At 38.9% G+C, this 22063-nt stretch overlaps 1 protein-coding gene across 9 annotated transcripts in view; it reads left to right on the top strand.

Moving 5' to 3' along the window:
• Positions 1-22063, top strand: part of agtpbp1 (ATP/GTP binding carboxypeptidase 1) — a 254072-nt gene that overhangs the window by 67222 nt on the left and 164787 nt on the right. For 8 of the 9 annotated variants that reach the window (XM_073071166.1, XM_073071108.1, XM_073071156.1 and 5 more), the window contains 2 exons: positions 8050-8079; positions 21277-21344. In XM_073071166.1, the coding sequence (XP_072927267.1) occupies positions 8050-8079; positions 21277-21344 (98 nt within the window). The remainder of the gene's footprint in view (positions 1-8049; positions 8080-21276; positions 21345-22063) is intronic. The other variant, XM_073071119.1, reaches the window with a different exon arrangement.

Raw genomic sequence — 22063 nt, 5'->3', positions numbered from 1 at the left:
CATGAGGTCCTATAACAGTATGCATGTAAAGAATGGAAACATCCTTTATGTCTTACAATAATCTTGAAGGAGAGGATGGTGTTTAAAATGCAGGCAAATAGTACGATAGGAGAGCATCAGCATCAGTAATGATGCCTGCTAATCTGAAGCCAAACATGATTCATTCACAGAACTAGTACTGAAAGTGGAGGACTATTTCAATCCACAACTGTTTGAAATAACAGAATCGCAAGTACTGTATTTAACAAAGGATCACACAAGTGAGTGCAGGAGTCTGCCACCATATTGTTGCATTAACAACTTAACTGGACATTCAGTTTTGAATATCTAAAGCCTAGCATTGCAGGGTAAATTTTGAGTAGCTTAAACAAGGAACTGAATAGTTTCAGGTGGGTTGACCTTAGAAACATAGATACATAGAAAATTTCCAGCACAATACTGGCCTTCGGCCCACAAAGCTGTGCCGAACATGTCCTTACTTCAGAAACAACCTAGGGTTATCCATAGCCTCTATTTTTTTGAGCTCTATGTATCTGTCCAGGAGTCTCTTAAAAGACCCTATCGTATCCGCCTCCACCACCGTCGCCAGCAGCCCATTCCACATACTCACCACTCTGCGTTTTTAAAAAAAAACAACTTACCCCTGACATCCCCTCTGTACCTACTTCCAAGAACCTTAAAACTGTGCCCTCTTGTGCTAGCCATTTCAGCCCTGGGAAAAAGGCCTCTGACTATCCACTTGATCAATGCCTCTCATCATCTACACCTCTATCAGATCACTTCTCATCCTCCTTCGCTCCAAGGAGAAAAGGCTGAGTTCACTCAACCTATTCTCATAAGCCATGCACCCCAACCCAGGCAACATCCTTGTAAATCTCCTCTGCACCCTTTCTATGGTTTCCACATCCTTCCTGTAGTGAGGCGACCAGAAATGAGCACAGTACTCCAATGGGGTCTGACCAGGGTCCTTTATAGCTGCAACATTACCTCTCTGCTCCTAAACTCAACCCCACGATTGATGAAGGCCAATGCACCATATGCTTTATTAACCACAGAGTCAACCTGCACAGCAGCTTTGAGTGTCCAATGGACTCCACACTGCCAAGAGTCTTGCCATTAGTACAATATTCTGCCATCGTATTTGACCTACCAAAGAGAACCACCTCACACTTATCTCAGTTGAAATCCATCTGCCACTTCTCAGCCCAATTTTGCATCCTATTAATATCCAGCCCTCCACTCTATCCACAATACTCCCAACCTTTATGTCAACAACAAACTTACTAACCCATCACTCCACTTCCACATCCAAGTCATTTATAAAAATTACGAAGAGAAGGGGTCCCAGAACAGATCCCTGAGGCACACCACTGGTCACTGACCTCCATGCAGAATATGACCTGTCTACAACCACTCTTTGCTTTCTGTGGGCAAGCCAATTCTGGATCCACAAAGCAATGTCCCCTTGGATCCCATGTCTCCTTACTTTCTTAATAAGCCTTGCACGGGGTACCTTATCAAATGCCTTGCTGAAATCCATATACACTACATCTACTGCTCTACCTTCATCAATGTGTTTAGTCACTTCCTCAAAAAATTCAATCAGGCTCATAAGGCACGACCTGCCTTTGACAAAGCCATGCTGACTATTCCTAATCATTTGCCTCTCCAAATGTTCATAAATCCTGCCTGTCAGGATCTTCTCCATTAACTTACCAACCACTGAAGTAAGTCTCACTGGTCTATAATTTCCTGGGCTATCTCTACTCCCTTTCTTGAATAATGGAACAGCATCCACAACCCTCCAATCCTCCAGAACCTCTCCCGTCCCCATTGACAATGCAAAGATCATCACCAGAGGCTCAGCAATCTCCTCCCTTGTCTCCCACAGTATCCTGGGGTACATCTCATCCGGTCCCGGTGACTTATCCAACTTGATGATTTCCAAAAGCTCCAGCACATCCTCTTTCTTAATATCTACATGCTCAAGCTTTTCAGTCCACTGTAAGTCATCCTTGCAATCGCTAAAATCATTTTCCATAGTGAATTCTGAAGCAAAGTATTCATTAAGTACTTCTGCTATCTCCTCTGGTACCATACACTCTTTTGCACTGTCACACTTGATTGGTCCTGTTTTTTCACATCTTATCCTCTTGCTCTTCACATACTTGTAGAATGCCTTGGGGTTTTCCTTAATCCTGTCTGCCAAGGCCTTCTCATAGCCCGTTCTGGCTCTCCTAATTTATTTCTTAAGCTCCTTCCTGCTACCCTTATAATCTTCTAGATCTCTATCATTACCTAGTTTTTTGAACCTTTTGTAAGCTCTTCTTTTCTTCTTGACTAGATTTACAACAGCCTTTGTACACCACGGTTCCTGTACCCTACCATCCTTTCCATGTCTCATTGGAATGCAGTATACAGAACTCCTCGCAAATATTCCCTGAACATTTGCCACATTTCTTCTGTACATTTCCCTGAGATCATCTGTTCCCAATTTATGTTTCCAAGATCCTGCCTGATAGCCTCATTTTTCCCCTTACTCCAATTAAACGCTTTCCTAACTTGTCTGTTCCTATCCCTCTGCAATGCTATGGTAAACTCGATAGAACTGTGATCACTATCTCCAAAATGCTCTCCCACTGAGAGAGGCGGACCCCTGACCAGGTTCATTTCCCGATACCAGATTAGTTGCAAAATTGTATCCTTAGTGGAAATGACACTGAAAATTGACATTTTATCAATCACCAAGTAGAAATATGATGCCGATGATGATGCTGCAGCTTTTACTTTACTGGGCTGGTAATCCAGCCAAGTGTACTAGTGATGTAGAGATCAGAGTTCAATTTCATTCACCATTCTTAAATTTGAAAGGATCTGGTTGTTGGCAATGAGGATGACAAAAATATTTAATAGTTCAAAACCCTTCTTGTCTGCTACTCTGGCCTTTGATTGACCACTGGACCATTCAAGAGCCAGTGCACAATAAATTCAGTCCTTGTGAAAAACATTTACCTTCTAAAATTGAATTTCAAAAAATAATTGTAGCATCAGGTACAAAGACAGCAGTGAAAGCTTCATTTCAGAAGTAAAGTTAGCATTATAGGTGTGCAAATGATGTGAATTCTTGTTACAAATATGAGAGGCCATTCACCCCAGCTCCATTCCTTTAAGGAAGAAAAGTGTTATGTTTGTCAGAAGAAGGGACATAGAGTTATGGAATCTGAACTCAGAGGCTAACTAGAGAAGTCCTATAGATGCATCTCTTCACAGATGAACTTTGTTCAGTTGTGGTAGAATATGCAGAATTATGAAGCTAAATCAAAGTTTCTGCACCACAAATGACAGGAAATAACAAGGTCTTAAAAAGAGATCAATAGAAAGAGCTGTGGGATGTTCTATCATGGTTTACAAAAGAAGTCTTGGCCATCTACATGTGCTAGAGTACAGTTAATCTTAAGATATACTCAGCTTGAAGTACTAAAGTTAGCAGGAGCAAATATTGAACATTGTTATGCTGGCAAATAATTAGAGTGCCAATAGCTTTAGCTAACTGCCCCCATCAACCAGCATTAGTAGATAAGGTTGGGCTAAGAAAATGTAAAGTCATTAGAAAAAAATAGTAGCCTCATGGGTATGGTGAAATTATGCTTGGAGGTGCTTTGTGGAAAAATGAACAAATCTTAGCTCAGCACAATATTGTGGTCTGAAGGGCTTTTCCTCTGTTTTATTGTTCTATATTTTTAAGGATACAGTAATTGTACTCTCATTACTGGCTATAAGGCAATATAAATCTGAAGCCAATCTAATAACTTGTAAAGAAGACATAAGAGTCTGCAGTAGTCTTGATGCAGAGCTTGGAACTGAAAATCAGAATCAGGTTTATTATCACTGACATTTGTCATGAAATTTGTTGTTTTGTGGCAGCAGTACATTGCAGTAATAATAGAACTATAAATTCCAGTAAGAAATACATTTTAAAAATTTAAGTAAGTAGTGCATAAAGAGAGCAAATAAAAGTGAAAAAGTGCCAGGGTAGTGTTGCATTTTGTGTGTGTGTTGCCAAGGTAGTGTATGTGGGTTCATTGTCCATACAGAAATATGATGGCAGAGAGAAGCTGTTCCTAAAATATTACTTCTTTTTTGATGGTAGCAAAGAGAAGGGGGCATGTCCGGAGTGATAAGGGCCCTTAATGATGGATATCACATTTTGAACCATTGCCTTTTGTAGGTGCCCTGGATGGGGAGGTAAGCACCAACGATGGAGCTAGCTGAGTTTACAACAGTCTGCAACTTTTACTGATCCAGTGCAGTAGGCCCTCCATGCTAGATTGTGATGCAACTGATTAGAATGCTGTCCACAATATATCTGTAGAAATTTGCAAGAACTTTTGGTGACATACCAAGTCTCCCCAAGCTCCTTATGAAATATAGCCACTGTCATGCCTTTTTAGTAATTGGATCAAATGCTGGACCCAGGAACTTAAAACTGCTCACCATTCCCACTGTTGCTCCGTTGATGAAGACTGTTGTGTGTAACCTTGACTTCCTCTTCCTGATGCAATCAATTCTTTGGTTTTACTGACATTGAGTTCAAGATTGTTTCTTGCGACACCACTCAACCAGGTGATCCATCTCACCGTTATACACCTCCACATCGCCATCTGAAATTCTGCCAAGAGCAGTTGTGTCATCGGCAAATTTATAGAAGGCATTTGAGCTGTGCCTAGCCACAATGACGTGGGTGTAGAGAGAGTAAAGTAGTGGTCTAAGCACACATCCTTGAGGTGTGGCAGTGTTGATTGTCAGTGAGGAAGAGATTTCTGATCCACACTAACTGTGGTCTTCCAATGAGGAAGTCAAGGATCTGGTTACAGCGAGAGGTACAGAGGCCCAGGTTTTGGAGCTTGCTAATTAGTACTGAAGATATGATGGTGTTGAATGCTGAGGTGTAATCAGTAAACAGCAGCCTGGCGCAGGTATTGCTTTTTTCCAAGTGATCCAAGGCTGAGTGGAGAGACAGAAAAGATTACACCTGCTGGAGACCAGTTGTAGCGATAGGCAAATTGCAGTGGGTCTAGGTCCTTGGTTAGGCGGGAGCTGATTCTTGCTATGACCATCCTCTCAGAGCACTTAATTAGAGTAGATGTAAGTGCAACTGGGCAATAGCTATTGAGGCAGCTCATCCTGCTCTTCTTCTGTTACCCTTTTGAAGAAGGTGGCCATGGGACAAAATGTCGGAACATGAATGGGAATTGAAATTAAAATGTTTGACCACTGAGAAGTTCCACTTTTGACACATGGAGCAGAGGTGTTCGACAAAGTGGTCCCCAATTTATGATGGGTCTCACCAATGTACAGGAGGCCACATCAGGAGTACTGGATGTAATAGACGACCCCAGCAGATACACAGGTGAAGTGTTGCCTCACTTTGAAGGACTGTTTGGTACCCTGAATGGAGGTGAGGGAGGAGGTGAATAGGCAAGTGTAGCATTTTGGCGGCTTGCAGGGGTATGTGCTAGGAGGGAGATTAGTGGAATGAATGGACAAGAGAATAACAGAGGGAGTAACCTCAGCAGAAAGCAAAGTGGGGGTGGGAGGTAGAGATATATTTGGTGGTGAGAGATTGGAGATGTTCTTGCACACTCCCCACCAGTTGGTTGGCACAGCTTTTCAGTGCCTTTTCGGGTACTCCATCAGGGCTTGACACCTTGCTAGGATTCACCCCCTTGAAAGATGTTCTGATGCTGGCCTCTGAGATCACTAGATCTCAGGGATTTGCATAGGTGTAGTTTTATTCCCTCTTTCAATCATGCATAAAAGGCATTGAGCTCATCTGGGAGTGCCTTGTTTGGTTTTGCCTTGTACGAAGTAATGGCTGCAAACCCTGCCTGAGTAGGCGATTCCCTCTCTAACTTCAATCGGAATTGCTTTATCACTCTTAAAATAGTTTTCCGTAAGTCGTATCTGGACTTATTGTATAGTTGTGGGATCATGGGTTTTGAATGCCACTGATCTAGCCCTCAGCAGATTGTGAATCTCCTGGTTCATCCATAGCTCTTGGTTTGGGTATGTCTCAAAAGCACTCACTCATCCACAGGTCTTGATGAACAATTCCTTTCTCCCACAGATGCTACTCAGTTGGCTGAGTTCCTCCAGCTGATTGTTCTTTTCACTAAAAAGGTTGAAGAAAAGATTATCAAAAATATAAAAGGTGTGTTGTTATGTTGCAGTGCTAATAATTGTGGTCCAGAAGAAATCTATCGCTGACACCTGTTCAGCCATGAGAATGGCCAAAATGACTTTTTTTTAACAAAATAAGTATCAACCTTTGGCAGAAAGCTAGAGATAAATTTTAGTTTTTATCAACCCTCATTCAAAGTAGATTGAATCATGTTGGATCATATGCTACAACAATCTCTACAATTGGGAAACTGAGATTGACTTTTGGAAAATTTAGAGTCAAAGTGTCTGTACATATTCTCAGGGAAGCCTTGAATAGAGGCTTTTGAAGCTTAGACGTAGATCTTTGTTTGCCTGAATTTATATACTGTGCAAAGCATATTCTATGATAAGATTCACTTATCAGAGAGCTTATGATGGCTTGCAGTCTTCAAATATGTTTAAGTTTCTTACAGCCTATATTGGAGGATAAATTGGAGAGACAGCAGTTGAAGCAAAATCAAATCATGTCCTAACAACTGATTGGAGGAAGAAAAATTGTCAGACGGATAGCACAATGTTACAGCTAGTGGAGTTGCTGCCTCAGTGCCAGAGAATGGTTCAAGTCTGACCTTAGGTGGTGTTTGTGTGACGTTTTGATGTTCTTTCTGTGATTATGTGGGTTTCCTTCAGGCACTCGGAGGAAACCCACATCCCACATCCCAAGGATGTACTTCAACGACAATTCTCTGGAATTCACTTCCTAAATCTCTCTGACTTAAATCTTTTCATTGTGGAAAAAAATATTGTGAGATTATTATTGACCAAGCCTTTTGGTCTCTTCTCACACATTTCCTCCTCCTACAAATCACCATGGCTTGCTTGCTGCTTGTTGTTGAAACATAGTTGCAGAGAAGTAGAGCGTGAAGAATAGTCCACCCTCGATTTACATCTTAGGGCAATGACAAAGTTCAAAGAGAGAAAAGTGTTTTCTCCTTTAATGTATTAGATGTCAACTTTTACAAAATTGAACTGCTGTCTTTATTCCTTGGAGAAGAACATGGCTAAGGAAGTCTAGAGTTAGTTGATACTCTGCAATCTGGTAAGGTAAGAGTTTATAGAGAAAAACTTTATTAAATTTTCTGTTAATTGGCATTGCTACTTGTTGTTTGGGTGTTTTTATTAGGCATCACTATGACACATTTCAATTCTAAATGTACAAACCAGCTTATGGTAGCAAAAAAGCTGGAGTTATCCTGATGGTGTAACATTTTAAAAAATTCCATAATGTTTCAAAGTTCATTGGTTGAGTCAGATGACTGAATTGACCAACGAAATAATGGGTTTTAAATAATTGTACTGTCTAAATAGTGTTTAAGAGAAGATATCCATCTTGTTTCCAACATGGAGATGCAGTTAAGATAGCTTGCTGGTTCTCGTGTCCCACAGCTTGAGTTTATTTACATTGTAGGGAATATGAAATAGAAGCTATATATAGTAGATTGTTAGCTATATTTAATGTAGAGTATGCTCTTATTTTAGCCATTTGATATTATTTGGTGTGGAGTTAATTAAATTATTTTTAATAATCTTTTCAAAACGTACTCTTAAAATACACAGTGCTAGAAGACTGATGTAAGAGGTTCAAAGTGAATTAGTGGGTGTACTTACATTCTTAATCTTATCTGTTAGGAAATAGTTGAACAATTTTTAAACTATGGAGTATAGTTTCAGTATAGTCTCCCAACTCCCACTTATGTTATATACATTAATCCTTTCTGCATTGAAAATGTTAATTCAGAATAACTTTTAGTCAATACATTTTTCAGGCAGTGTTGCATTCAGAAAAAGCAATGACACTTTTTAATCTGCTTATGTTTTGTCCAGCAGAATTCCCTTTCTCAGTCCTACAAGTGTCAGGTAGGATTCTGTTTTGGAATTAATTTTAGTGATTGCATAGCATCAGGATTATGGTACTACCTGGTATTATAGTTTCACTATATTTAATATAACATTAATTTTAAATTTGGGAATGAGAAAATTGAATTGGTGATACGCTGTGCCATTTGAGATTAATTGGATAGGTGCAGGCTCTTGACATAGAAAAATGGAAAATAAAATGTTGAGTGCCAGGCAAAAAAGATTATGTTAAGCTTTATTTTGCCTAAATTATCACACAATGAGTGAATTGAATGCTTGAATATTTAAAAGAAGCTGCACATGCTGGAACTCTGAAATAAAAGCATAAAATACTATAAAACTATGCAGGAGAGCATTTCAAGTTTGGAGCATTTTGAGTTTTGAGCTTTTCATCAAAACTTTTTATCAAGACATAATCCTCAAAATTTTAACTTATTTTCCTCTCTAGAAATGCTTCATGATTTGCTGTCTTGTTTATAGCATTTTCTGGGTACAGGGGGCCCCTGCATTATACAAAACTGTCAGTACTGTGATTTTCCATAAATATAAAGCTGCGTCATTCACGCAGATGTCGAGCAACAAATGTTGAGGGGAAAAATAAGCTTTGTATTTATCTATTTACTTTTTTCACAAAAGTTTTGGAGGAGTATATTTTATTTCGTATCATAAATTGTTGGGTAGTGATTTGCAAATTCTGTAGGGGTGAATTTCTGATACCCAAATGACAATAATGTAGGGGTCACTTGTTTGTTACTTGTAGTCTGCCAACCCCCTAGTACTTTTTGACCATTGCATGGCTTTGCTGCTTTTGAAATCACTGAACTTAATAGTTTCATTTGTACATTTAGTGTTGCATGATATATCAAATATTACAGCAATTAATGGTTTAAAAATTTTTACATGCATCTGCTAAATTTGTGAAATTCTTAATATTGTCATTAAATGCTTATACTGGGGTACAGAATTTAACTTAAGCAACTGTAAAGTTATCACATTGATGTTGTGTTTATGGTTTGCTGTCATTGCCTTTTTCATGTACATTAACATCATCATTCCATGTTTGTTTTAAAGTGCTATAACATTTCAGTAATGCAAAATCAAAAGGTACTGGGTGCAGGGTGTACTACCTATGTTTAATAAAATACTTTCCACCAGTGAGTTGAGGAACATGATTAGTGATCATTGATCTATGTGTAAAATCTGTAATTTAGATTCCTTAATGTTATCATGGTTCTTAGAAACTAGCATGAGTTGATTGTTGTGTGGTAATTTCTAAGCTGTTGGTTCAATTGTTTATACAACAGAAGTAACTAGGTTCAATCTGAGTAAGGAGCTACTGTTTAATGCCTATCAATTAAATATCAAGTAAAATCCTACATACCATGATCTGTGGTGGGAAATGCTTTAATTAATCACAGATAGAGCCCAGAGTTGCAGTAGAGTTCTCAAAGGGAAGAAAACTTTTAATTGCTTGGTTGTGTAGTTCAGAGACCATGTTAATATAGCTGACAGGGAGTATGCAAGTGGGTTACAGGCACTGAAGAGTGAGAGCATGGAAGATGGCTGGGGAGCATTGGAAAAGTTTTTAAATGGGATAGTTGAAGATTTCATTAAAGTAAGTATAATCTAGCAGCAGCAATAGTTGATGCTAAAGTAATGGACACTTTGTGAAGATGCATGATCAGAAACTTAGATTAGGATAAATTATGCTCAAATGGTGTGTTAAATTGGAGCAAAGGAAGTAGTCTGGAATGGTAATGGAGCAATGGTAACTGTATAAAGTCAGCGGAGATTGTAACAGTTGATGCAAACATAATGACTTCAATATTCACTAGGAAGCTTTGGACTAGGAGATCACAGTCATGAAACTAGAGATAATCCAATTGGAGATGAAGTTCTGAAATAATTCTACAGGCAAAGAACAACATCTAGTTGGCAGACCCTCTCATCTGCTAAATGCTAAGTTACTTCTCAAGAAATCCAGCTCAACTTTTACATGTTCTTAGCTTTAATATGAAGTGGGGAAAAGCTGTGAGTTTAAGACAAATCTTGCTAGAATAGAGCATCTTGATCTTTAGACTTGTTCCCTCCTCATCGATTTGAAAGTAATTTGTTTGAAGAAAAACATTGTGACTGAGGGCAACAAGGCATTTGTGAATCATGGGACTAAAAAGTGAAAATCTTGAATGAAATTTAAGAAATGAGAATTTTACAGTACTGTTGGAAGAGAAGGAAGAACTGGAGTGGGTGTCTTAAGAGTCAATTTGTATATGGAATGAAATAGATTTCAAGGAGTGAAGGAAGATGGGGAAAAAAGTTTATATTTGAATTGTAAAATTAATCTTCTTAATTGAGAAGATTATATTTAAATAGCAAAACAAGGAATGAGCATTACATACAGGTATAATCTTCAGTGATTTAGATTTTTCCCTTTCTGGATAAATGAAGTTGATTTCCTTTATTTATTATTGCATGCTCAGTTGGTACAATACCATACAGTATGAGCTTGAATTTCTGAAATGAAAATTAACGAAGAACTTAGAAAAACATCAAGTAGACCCGGCACCTCTATGCAACAACATAAATATATAATATCTTTAAGTTGTGGAGAATCACTTTGTCCACTAGTATGCATATTATTTTTGAAGGGAGCTTTGGCCCTGTACATTTACTGATCTTTACACAGTACTTGTACAGTAATGATATTGTTAATTCCCGAAGTTTTTGATCTAGAGGGTCTGGATAGATTGCTTTTAATCGAACTCTCCATCAGATATTGTTGTGAATCCATGGTCACAACAATGGCTTAACCCTTGTTTTTCCAGTGGTATTTATACGTAACACAGCAAATCCTGGCAACTGCACGTGCATAGTAAAGGTTGAAATCCAGAAGCACATGTCACTGATATTCTGCTGCTCTGCAGCACAGAATCATTGATTGAAAGGGAATTCAACCTGTTACACCCAATTTCACACTGACTTTTAAAACAAAGCAGAAGAGGTTGTGCCTTGTTAAATGGGATAATTACTGCTGAACAAACTTCTCTGGCCATAAAAATTTAAGTATGCATACATATAGTGTAATTTCCTCAGAATAGCACCAATTGCATTTTAAGAAAATCTACTTTCAATGCATAGAACATTTGAGTTTTACTTTAATCCCACATGAGAATCTTGATCTTTATCGTTTTTCCAGGAAAGCTTGCCTTGAATCTGCTGTTTTGAAAAACTTAATTGTGACTTAATTGGAACATAAGATCTTGAAGTTGAATATGGAGAGGATTTTTCCTCTTGAATCTAGAAGCAAGCTCATTGTTTAAAAATAAGCGATTGTCCAATTAAGACAGGGATGAAAGGCCTTTACTGTGCCATAGTGTTCCATGTTCTATGAGGTAAATGTTTATTTTTCTCTCAATGAGTTTTTGGAACTAACTTCCCTCAAACTGCAGTGGGAACACTGTTTTGAATGTTTTAAAGGCAGCATTTGATAGATTATTGATGAGCAAAGTAATAAATGAGCAGGAAAAAGTGAGAATGCAGAGTTGAAGTTACAGATAAATCAGCTATGCTCTTATTAAACAGCGGAGCAGGCTTGAGCCGCTGAATGGCCTATTCCTGCTCCTAGTTTATATACTGTTTTGTTCTGATCAGCTGCTCCTATTTTTTACAAAACTTCTGAAGTTTATTTGCAACACATATACACAAGGTACAGCATTGTGACTTTTCTGTTGCTGAATGTCATGATTTCTTTACAAATGGTGCGAAGCTGCACATTGTATTGGGAAAGGGCTTAAGCACTAATATATACATTCTTTTCAGGGTTAATACTTCCTTAGAATAGAAGAGGAATTAATACCACCTCCTACAGGTTCAAGTTCTGGAATAAATTGTCAGGGTCTATATCTTTAAACAGCATTGAAACTTAATGTGTTTTATCCTCTTGCATCAAAAGCAGTTCAACTATTAAGTCTCATTTCAATATTTGTCCAGTGATGCACCATCAATAACTCTAGGAGACTGGAAGTGAACGATAGGCTTTTATTAGCAGCAAAAAGGGAGCACGACATGTCGAAGACTGAGGGGGGGGGGGAGCAGTGCCCCAATCGCCTTTATACAGGGGTCTGTGGGAGGAGCCACAGGAGCAGTCAGCAGAGGGGCATGTCCAGACAGGTATACATAGTTTACCACATCCAGTAACTTAGATTTTTTTTACAGTTCCAGCTAATAATTTTTCAGCCATTTGTTGTGACATTGCAAAAATCTTGCTTGGTCCCGAGTGGTTATTCAACTGATATTTATAACCTAGCTTCATTAAATTACTTAGAGGTTCCTGCTGGCTTATATTCTTTTTATAAATGAAAAATCAATATTATGTGCACCTTTCCAATGCCAATTTTATTCATAAGAATTAAAACTAAATTAATGCTTGACACTTATTCTTATATGTTCCATTAAAAAAAATGACTCTGTTGAACCCTGTTCATTTGATGCCCTAAATTTCTCCTGCTGAAGACAGCTACATTCCTAGCACACTGAATTAGTTAAGTTCTTTTTGGGATCAATAGGCTTTGCTACAGGTGCTGTAGGTGCTTTAGGTGTTGAAACTTGTGTGCGTTGTTTGAGTTTGAGCATATCTGAAGAGTATGCTCTCATTTCTTTTCCAGTTTGAGCATTCTTGGACCAGGGGTTTCCATAGATCAGCAAAGCTGTTACAATTTTCAAGAAGGGTGACTTTGAATCATTTTTTTATGTCCTTCTGGATATTTATGCCGAACTCCAGGAGTAAGGAGTCAAGCCAGTTGACAGTGCGATCAGCACCTCAGTGGTGCTGATGATAGTTGGGAGAGGACATTGGTTTTATTTGCTTATTCTATTGCTGATTTTGTAGATGCAACATTAATGGTACTTCTCAAGTGCTCTAATATGATTGCCTGAAGTTTATTGTGTCTCTAATACAGGAGGGTGGGGGCACTGCTGACTGTAGAGCATAGCTTGGTGTCGGTTGGATACACTGATCTTCAAATGTTCTTTTCTACAGGCAGTGGTAACTGTATTGGCACATTAGCACTGGTATAATTCAGCAGTTATATCTGCTCCAATCTGGTTGGCTCCTGAGATATGGCAAAAATCCACTTTGACCAAGGTTACATCAGGATTCTTGATAAGTAGAGATGAATTTTGCAGTAGGACCATGTTCTTATAGATGTTTAATAGCAGGCCTCTCTTCTTAACACTTCAGCAAAGAAGTCAAGGATGGTTTAGAATTTGCTTTCTAAGTATGCAAATACATATTTGTACTTTGGTGTCTGAAATAGATGCGATCTTAGTTTTGGAGTAGAGGTAATGAGGTTTGAATAATTTCTGCTGTAAATTCAGCAGATTTGGTAAGGCGAGGAAGATGTTGTCTTCACGCAGCCTTGTTGGACCCTAAGCTGAACTGGATTTGGATATTTGATGAATCCATTGGTACAGATCATGGCTTGCATGTCATAACAGAGCAGAGTGATATTTGTGGGTAGCCAAGTTTGAGAAGGATCCTTCATAATTCTCTGTGGTTGATGGAATTACGGGCTTTTGTGTGGTTGAAGAAGAATGTTGCTTCCTGCACTGCTTACATTTCTCCTGGCAGCTGCTTTCTCAGACTCCATTTAAATAGATCATTCTGTTCATTCTCTTTCCGCATGTATTATCTGACATGCTGAGTGTTTGCAGCTTATTGTGTCTTTATTTCTAAAGGTGCTAACCCTACACCTTACAGGACATTCTAAAGGGAATGTTAAGTTTACGAGTAAATGTAGCCATGAGCATATTGGCTCTTTCAAAATCACTATGTTTACAGTGCAGAATAAAACATCGAGTCTGTACTGGCTCTACAAAAGTTAGTCCCTCTCCCCTTAGCACTGCAAATTCTTTCCTCTTCAATATTTAATCAGCTCTCTTTTGAATGCTGCAATTGAATTAGCTCTCACTACTACCACTTGGCAGTGCATTCCAAAACCTAATCATTCACTGTACTAGAGCTTTGATATTTCTGCCAAGGATTCTCATTCTGTGCCTTATAGTTTTTGATGCTCTGCCATTTCTCAGCATGAGATTTCCCCATCCACGTATCCATCTGTTCCACCCACCTGACCATATCACCTTAATTCTTTACAAGACTGTCTGTGTTAGCTGAAACGTACTGTTTGTATACTGGAATCACCTAAATAATTTTACCTTGAACACCTGTGTTTGATATGGACAACCCTTTGTATATTTCTTATTCTTCACATTTCAACTTTAATGTTCTGTGGTTTGTTTCTTTTGTCTGTTGATGAAAAGAAACATACCAACAATTTTGGTCTTTCTCCCTTTCTCCACACTGTAACACAGTATGTTGTGGGACCTAGTCTTCCTTTCACCATTACATTTCTCTTCATGTTGCATTCTTGACTTATTTTTTAAGGTGGGATCTTGTATTTAGTTGTGAAGGTTTGATGACTAATATTTCATTCTTTAAAAAATGTAAAATTGTGCAGTTTGTAAATTAGGAATGGAATGGAATGTCCAAAAAAGCGATGGTAAAAGTACTACCTAAATACAGCTATGCAGCATCTTTCATGCTCCCAAACTTCCTCAAACAGATTCATATGTGATTGTTTAAAAGTACATTTCCATTATGTTGGCAATCTGCATGGACGAATGCCTTATTAATTGCAAATAAAATAATTAAAGTATCTTTAGTGCTAGCATTTGAAATGTTATATAAGGCAGCAAGAGAACGTTTTTTTCACTAATTCCATTATATGTGCCAAATCCATTGGAACTGTTAGAAAGTTTTTATCAAATATGGTACCAGTGTGCCATAGTTTTCAGAACAGCACTGTTGCATTTTCTGCTCAAGGTGAGAGTGATAAAATTTGCCAAGTTGATATCAATTGTTCATGTCTTTGTAGGTTGTTACATAGTGTGTGTAGAAACACATTTTTAGAATCATTGAGAGGCTAGAAATTTTCCATCTAGTGGAATATTCAGGCAAGATTTAATAGTTGTTCTAAAGTATAGAATATTTAGATAGAATAAATTGGGGAATGTTTTTTTTAGACATAGCACATGATGATCAGAATCACTTTATTGCCAGTATGTGAAACATATTAATTGTGATTCAGTGCCAAGTGTAAAACTTGGGACAATGCCATAACAGACAACGCAATAGCAGCCAGCAATTTATAAGACAATAGTGCAAACAGCCATGAGCAATCAACAATCAGCAGAACGGTCATGTGCAAATGTCAATAATCAAACTTAAATAAATGAACATATGAACAGATTCAGTAATTATCAACAGAACAAGGAGAGCAGGAAAGACCATTTAACAGACGTTGTGCGGGGACATTTGGGGTATTACATCTGCATGAGTTCTGTTGAGGAGCTGGACAGCTACAGGAAAGGAACTTCAGAGATGACATGTAGTCCTGGTGGTGATGGACTTGTAGCATCTCCCTGATGGCAGTTCGGTGAATTGGTGACTGCTAGAGTGGATGGAGCCAGTAGTAATTTTTTCAGCTCGTTTCTTTGCTTGGGCAATGAACAGCTCTTTCATTATTGGTAGCTTGACAGCCAATGATCTTCTCCACAGAGTGAACCACTCGCTGCAACCTAGACTTGGAGAGGGATGAAGCGGTGGGAAACCAAACGTTGATACAGTGGTCACAACACTCTCAATGATAGCTGAGTTAAAATTCATCAGGGTACGCCCTGAGATGTTAAGATAGATAGATACTTTATTCATCCCCATGGGGAAATTCAACTTTTTTTTCCAATGTCCCATACACTTGTTGTAGCAAAATTAATTACATACAATACTTAACTCAGTAAAAAATATGATATGCATCTAAATCACTATCTCAAAAAGCATTAATAATAGCTTTTAAAAAGTTCTTAAGTCCTGGCGGTTGAATTGTAAAGCCTAATGGCATTGGGGAGTATTGACCTCTTCATCCTGTCTGAGGAGCATTGCATCGATAGTAACCTGTCGCTGAAACTGCTTCTCTGTCTCTGGATGGTGCTATGTAGAGGATGTTCAGAGTTTTCCATAATTGACCGTAGCCTACTCAGCGCCCTTCGCTCAGCTACCGATGTTAAACTCTCCAGTACTTTGCCCACGACAGAGCCCGCCTTCCTTACCAGCTTATTAAGACGTGAGGCGTCCCTCTTCTTAATGCTTCCTCCCCAACACGCCACCACAAAGAAGAGGGCGCTCTCCACAACTGACCTATAGAACATCTTTAGCATCTCACTACAGACATTGAAGTTTCCTAAGGTGACGTAGGAAGACCAGCCTCTGTTGTGCTTTCCTAGTGAGGAGCATAATGTGCTTGTCTCACTTCAATGTATTGGTAATGGTGGTCCCCAGGAATTTGAATGAGTCAACCACATATAAAGCCTGACCATTAATTTCCAAGGGGAGTCAGGTAGGACGTTGTTGGTGGAAATTAATCCTCATTTCCACTGGCTTGGTACCATTAAGCTCCAAGTTATTAAGCGCCCACCATGCTAGGAGGATATCTCCCTCTTCTTGATGGTAGGTCACATCATTATTAGGGATGAGACCAACTACACTTGTGTCATCTGCAAACTTTAGGATTTTAGTGGATTTGTCTGTGGAGGTGCAGTCATTTATATAAAATTGGAATTTATAAAATTTATATTAGAATTGGAGGGATGAAAGACTACATCTCTGGGGAGTGCCTGTACTTATAGACATTGGATTGGATAAGTAGGAGCCCAGCCTTCCTTCCTATCAGGAAGTTAGTAATTCCAGGTACTATGGAATACAGCTAGCTGTGTTAGCTTGCTGTGGAGAAACTCCCAAACAATAGTGTTGAAGGTGGAATTAAAACCCACAAACAAGATCATCGCATAGGTTTTGGGGGAGTCAAAATGTTAAAGAACGTAATGAAGGCACAAGTTAACTGTATCCTCAGTTGATTTGCTCTATAAGCAAACTGTAGTGGGACAAGAAGGGCATCAGTAATGGAGCTAAAAAGGCCAACGTCAGGTGTTCAAAGGTTTTCATAACCACTGAAGTCAAAGTGACTCGTTTATAATCAGTAAGTCCAGTAATCTTGTCTTTCTTGGGAACTGGAACAAGTGAAGCAGCTTTGTAGCAGTCCAGAACCCTGCCCAGTTGTAGGGAGTAGTTAAATATCTCAGGTGTTAGCTGATTCACACTTAGAGTACAGGTGAGACACCATCAGGGCCTGCAGCTTTCCTAATGTTATGTTTTCCAGATAGTTTGCAAATGTCTTCTTGCTTCACAGAAAGCTTAGGGTGGGATGGAGGGAGGGAGCAAGAGGGGAGTGGGGACTGAAGAAGACAAATAGAGCTGGGATGAAGGGAGGATGGTGACATTGGTGTGCTTGTGAGTCATCAGCATATGAGGATCGGCTGTGAGAAGAGATAGATGTTGATTGTCCTTATCAAACCAGCAATAAAATGGATTGAGCTGATTGGCCAAGGTAAGGGAGTGGGAGACTTGGGAGCACTTCTATTTGAATTTGGTAAGACTTTGCGAGGAACACCAAACTCGTCTGGCTATTGTTAAAGTCTTTCTCTAGCCTATTCTTTATTAAACTACCATTTTGCAGAGCTATGTCCCTGTCCATTTCCACACCTGTAGGCATGATCCTTTTCAGATTTGAGAGTCCTCAACTCCTTGGTGAACCACGGCTTGTCATTGTTATACCTCACAATGATCTTTTTAGGAAAACGCACATCTTCACTGACGGACTGTGTCAGTATACTTATCTTTGTGACAACGCCAGCATTCCATGGCCTTCCAGTCCATGGAGCCTGAGCAGTATCTCAGCCGTGCAACGGTCTCAGGAGTTCATTGCCATCTGATGATCCTGTTTGCTTTAGACAGTTCCATGTTTTTATTCTTGCTGGGAACAAGCACAATCATGGCATGGTCAGGCTTGCCAAGAGGTGCTTGGGGGAAAGGAGCACAATGCCCTTTTAATGTTGGTATAGAAGTCTTCCAAAGTTCTGTCCTCACGTGTGGGGCAGCTAATCATCTGGTGGGGTTTGGGGTGGTCATAATTTCATGTTACAATAGTTAAAATCCCCCCATAATGAAAATGACAGTATTGGGAAATTTATTTTCCAAATCTTAGATATTGCCACCCAACAGTCATTGTGCAGATTGAGCATTTGCCTCAGTGGTAATGTAAGTACCAGCTAGGATAACAGAGTGAAATTCCCTGGGTAGGTAGAATGGTTTACAGTAACTGAAAAGAGCCTCTAAGTCAGCAGAGGAAAAAGAAAGAATGACTGACACGTCCCTGCACTGTCTGTTACTTATAAACCTACACGAGCCACCACCACATAGTGCACTATTGCAATCCGCTCTAAATAGCTGGTATAGGCATTTAATAAAGTTGTCTGCTGTGTCCGGGTTAAGCTACATTTGAACAAAACAAAGGGCAGAAATACGGATATAATCCTTGTTAGTCCTGATGAGTCCTAACTCATCTATTGTAAGAGAGCAGGCATTTGAAAGACAGATGCATTACAAAAGCTTCTGGGACTCCGGTGTACCAAAGTGCCTGCTTGTTAACCTCTTTACCTCTAGGAGATGTGTGTTTTCTGGCCAGTATCATTGCTCTCAGTCAGAAGAAACTTCAGTGGTAAATCCTCTATATCGCATTTGAGCTGTGCCCAGCCACAGTCATAAGTATAGAGAGTAGAGAAGTATACAGTAAACTATTAAAGCTCAGCTAGTCATCTGGTGTTGAGCTTGACAGGTTGATCAAATATACCAGTTAACCCAATGTTAGTGCATTCATGACAGTTGCTGCAAAGACAAATATATCAGTGTCAGTCTAGTCACTCCTTTGAGACCGTCCCTTTATCGCCCCTGTCCCTCCCTCTAAAATGGAGTCAAACAATGAAACACCAGAAAGCAGAGTTTTTACTATACCTGAAACGTTGGACCAAGTCTGCAATGATGTACTGTATTTCTATTGAAAATTCTCATGCATAATCTTGTTAGATTTAACCACATCTAACTCTTTGCAATCTTAAATTCTTTTACTCCCCGTGGTGAGATTAAAGATTATTGAAGCATACTAAAGTTTTGATGAATTTGTTAATCAAGATTATTAAGTTGTGAAGCCCAGAATTTGCAGATGGGTCATTCATCAGCCATGATCTGATCAGCTCAATGGCTAAATTACATGTTCAAGTTAGTTTTGTCTTATACCCATTTAAAGCAATGAGACTCTACACTTCTCTTTCTTAGAGAGGTTGCTTGACAATAATTGAGGTATACCACATTGCCAAAAATTCTGCTGAACTGAAAGGAATAGATCTTAACAGGTTTTTGTGCTGGGTGTCCCACAGATAACTGTTATAAACCAAGACTTGTTTTCTGGTAAGATGGTGGTGCGTTTGGACACAGTGGCCACTCCAGGTCAAATCAAAGGTGTACTGTTTGTTCTTACCTGTGTTTTTTTGCAAGCACAAGTCACTGCTGGGTACCAAGAACATCAAGTACTGCAAGACTATCCCATTAGCGAGTTACTCAATAGTGATTGGCCTGGACTTAATGCATCTTGTTGTTGTGTTATTGCCTGAATTCTGGCCCTTCAAACCATGCCACCCAGCAACTCCCAATTTAACCGTAGCCTAATCATGGGTCAGTTTACAGTAATCAATTGGCCTACGTAGCTTTTTGACTGTGGGAGGAAACTGGAGCAGCTGGGGGAAACACAGGTGGTCACAGGGAGAACGTACAAGCTCCTTACGGACAGTGTTGGGAATTGAACCAGGACCATTGGTTTTGAAAAGCATTGTGCCAGCCATTACACTACCGTGTTGCAGTTGCCCAGGGGTGGAGATACCAGAGGTGGTGTGGGAGAGAGCAGGGACCTCTGTGGGCGCACTGGAATCTGTACTGGGTTGGGGACTGGCCCCTCCTGTCTGGTGTTTGTTCGGTGCAGTACACTGCCCCTCCGCCCAACTTAGCGATTGCTCATTGCTGCCCTCCAGTGCTCGCTTGGAGGAAGAACAAGGTGGCCCAGGACAACATACCATCAATCTACAATCCTGCCACTCGGACTTCAGCTATATTATCTTTTTTCTTTGTGACTGTATGCTTTTTTTCTGAAATCATTACCATGTATGCTATTTATGCTACGTACTATGTGCAGTGTGCTGTTGGTAATGTGTTTTACACCTTGGCCCCTGAGGAATGCTGTTTCATTTGGCTATATTCATGTATATTTGTATGATAACTAAACTTGAACTTGAAATTAAACTTGTCAGGTTTGTTGACAAGAAAAAGCTGTCACGTATCAAATTAGGGCAGCGTGGTAATGTTATTATAGTGCTAGTGAGCCAGGTTCAATTCCACCGCCATTTGTAAGGAGTTTGTACATTCTCCCTGTGATCACATGGATTCCCTGTGGATGCTCCAGTTTCTTCGCTCATTCCAAAGACATACACGTTAGGTTATTTGGTCACACAGGTGTAATCGGGCAGCACAGCTTCGTTGAGAGGAAGGGCCTGCTACTGTGCGGTATTCCTAAATAAAAATAAAGCTGGACAGCAGCCTTCAGATTTTGTACACATTTGCAGCCACTGTAAGTTGCTATCCATTTATTTCTTAACATTGAATTCTGATCCCCCACTGTTATTGTTAATACTGTATTCAGGACCATAGTATTTTGATTGTCAGTTGTAATATTTTATAAGAATTACTTTCGTATTCTGCAAGATTTGTTCTGTTCAGGTTGTGTTCTCCAGCTATCCTTATTATAGGTTATGCATGTTCTAATCTTTGCTCAAAGTTAAGGAATTCAAATTATGGTTTCTCTTTTCCAAAGAATTATAATTAAATTCTCATCCGAGGTCAAACAAAAAAATGGAATGCCAAAATTCTTATTTATATAGAACAACAGTCAGTACTTTTGGGATCGTATTTGATTTCTAGTTTTTAAAATTTTGTTAATATATAGGATTTATTAAGCTAAATTATTAGTTGCAATATAATATTACATTAAATAATTCATGTATGTTTGTATTTAATGGAAAAACTAATTTCCATGTAAATAAACAAATGATTGTCTTCTTATCAAAGCTTATAAGCAAAAGTACACTTCCTGTTACAGCTATGTTATGAGTTTTTAAAATATTTCATTATTGAATTTGCAGAAAGAACAAAGAAAGATATAATGGGCAAAGGTTCAACTGGAATGGAAATAATATTATCAGCACTTGAGGTACAGATAACCTTTCTTATTCCTTCAACTACTTTGGTTAATAATTAATACTCTTTAGATTCTATTGGAAGAGTTGTTTATGTCACACTATCAAAATTTCTTTCTCTGCTCCCTACACAGACAAATGTAAAAATTAGAAATAGGTGTTCACAACCCTCTATTGAAATAGCCGATACCAAATTCTATGCACTCTAGCTGGGTAAAACAGTATTTCAGCAATTATTCTATCAGTTCCTTTAAAATCCTACAGTTCAATGAAGTCACCTACTATTCTTCTAAATTGCAGAAAATGTAGGCTAGCCCAACCCAAGATTAAATCTAGTAATTTTACAATACACCACTCCAAGGTATCTTCTATTCTTCGTTATATACAGAGGCAATAAATGCACACACTATATGTATGCTTGCCCGCCCTCACCCAACATATTAGCCTCATCCTTTGTACTCCAATGCCCTTGTAGTAATTACTCTGTACCTATACTTTAACTGTCTGCACAACACCACATCCTAATCTCTCAAATAACTGCCAATTCTCATGATTTAAAAATAACTTTTATTTTCTTCTACCAAACTTAACTTCTCACATTTTGCCTGAGAATTATCTTCAAGCAAACTATCAAAGACCCTTCAAATGAAAGGACAAAGCTTGACCTAATCTTGAGAAATAGGGCAGAACAAGTGACTGAGATGACAGTCGGGAGCACTTTGGGAACAGAGAC

Source organism: Hemitrygon akajei, chromosome 2 (genome assembly GCF_048418815.1).
Source record: "Hemitrygon akajei chromosome 2, sHemAka1.3, whole genome shotgun sequence".
NCBI lineage: Eukaryota > Metazoa > Chordata > Chondrichthyes > Myliobatiformes > Dasyatidae > Hemitrygon > Hemitrygon akajei.
The sequence above is the reverse complement of the archived record's forward strand: the minus strand, read 5'-3'. Positions and strand labels throughout refer to the sequence as shown.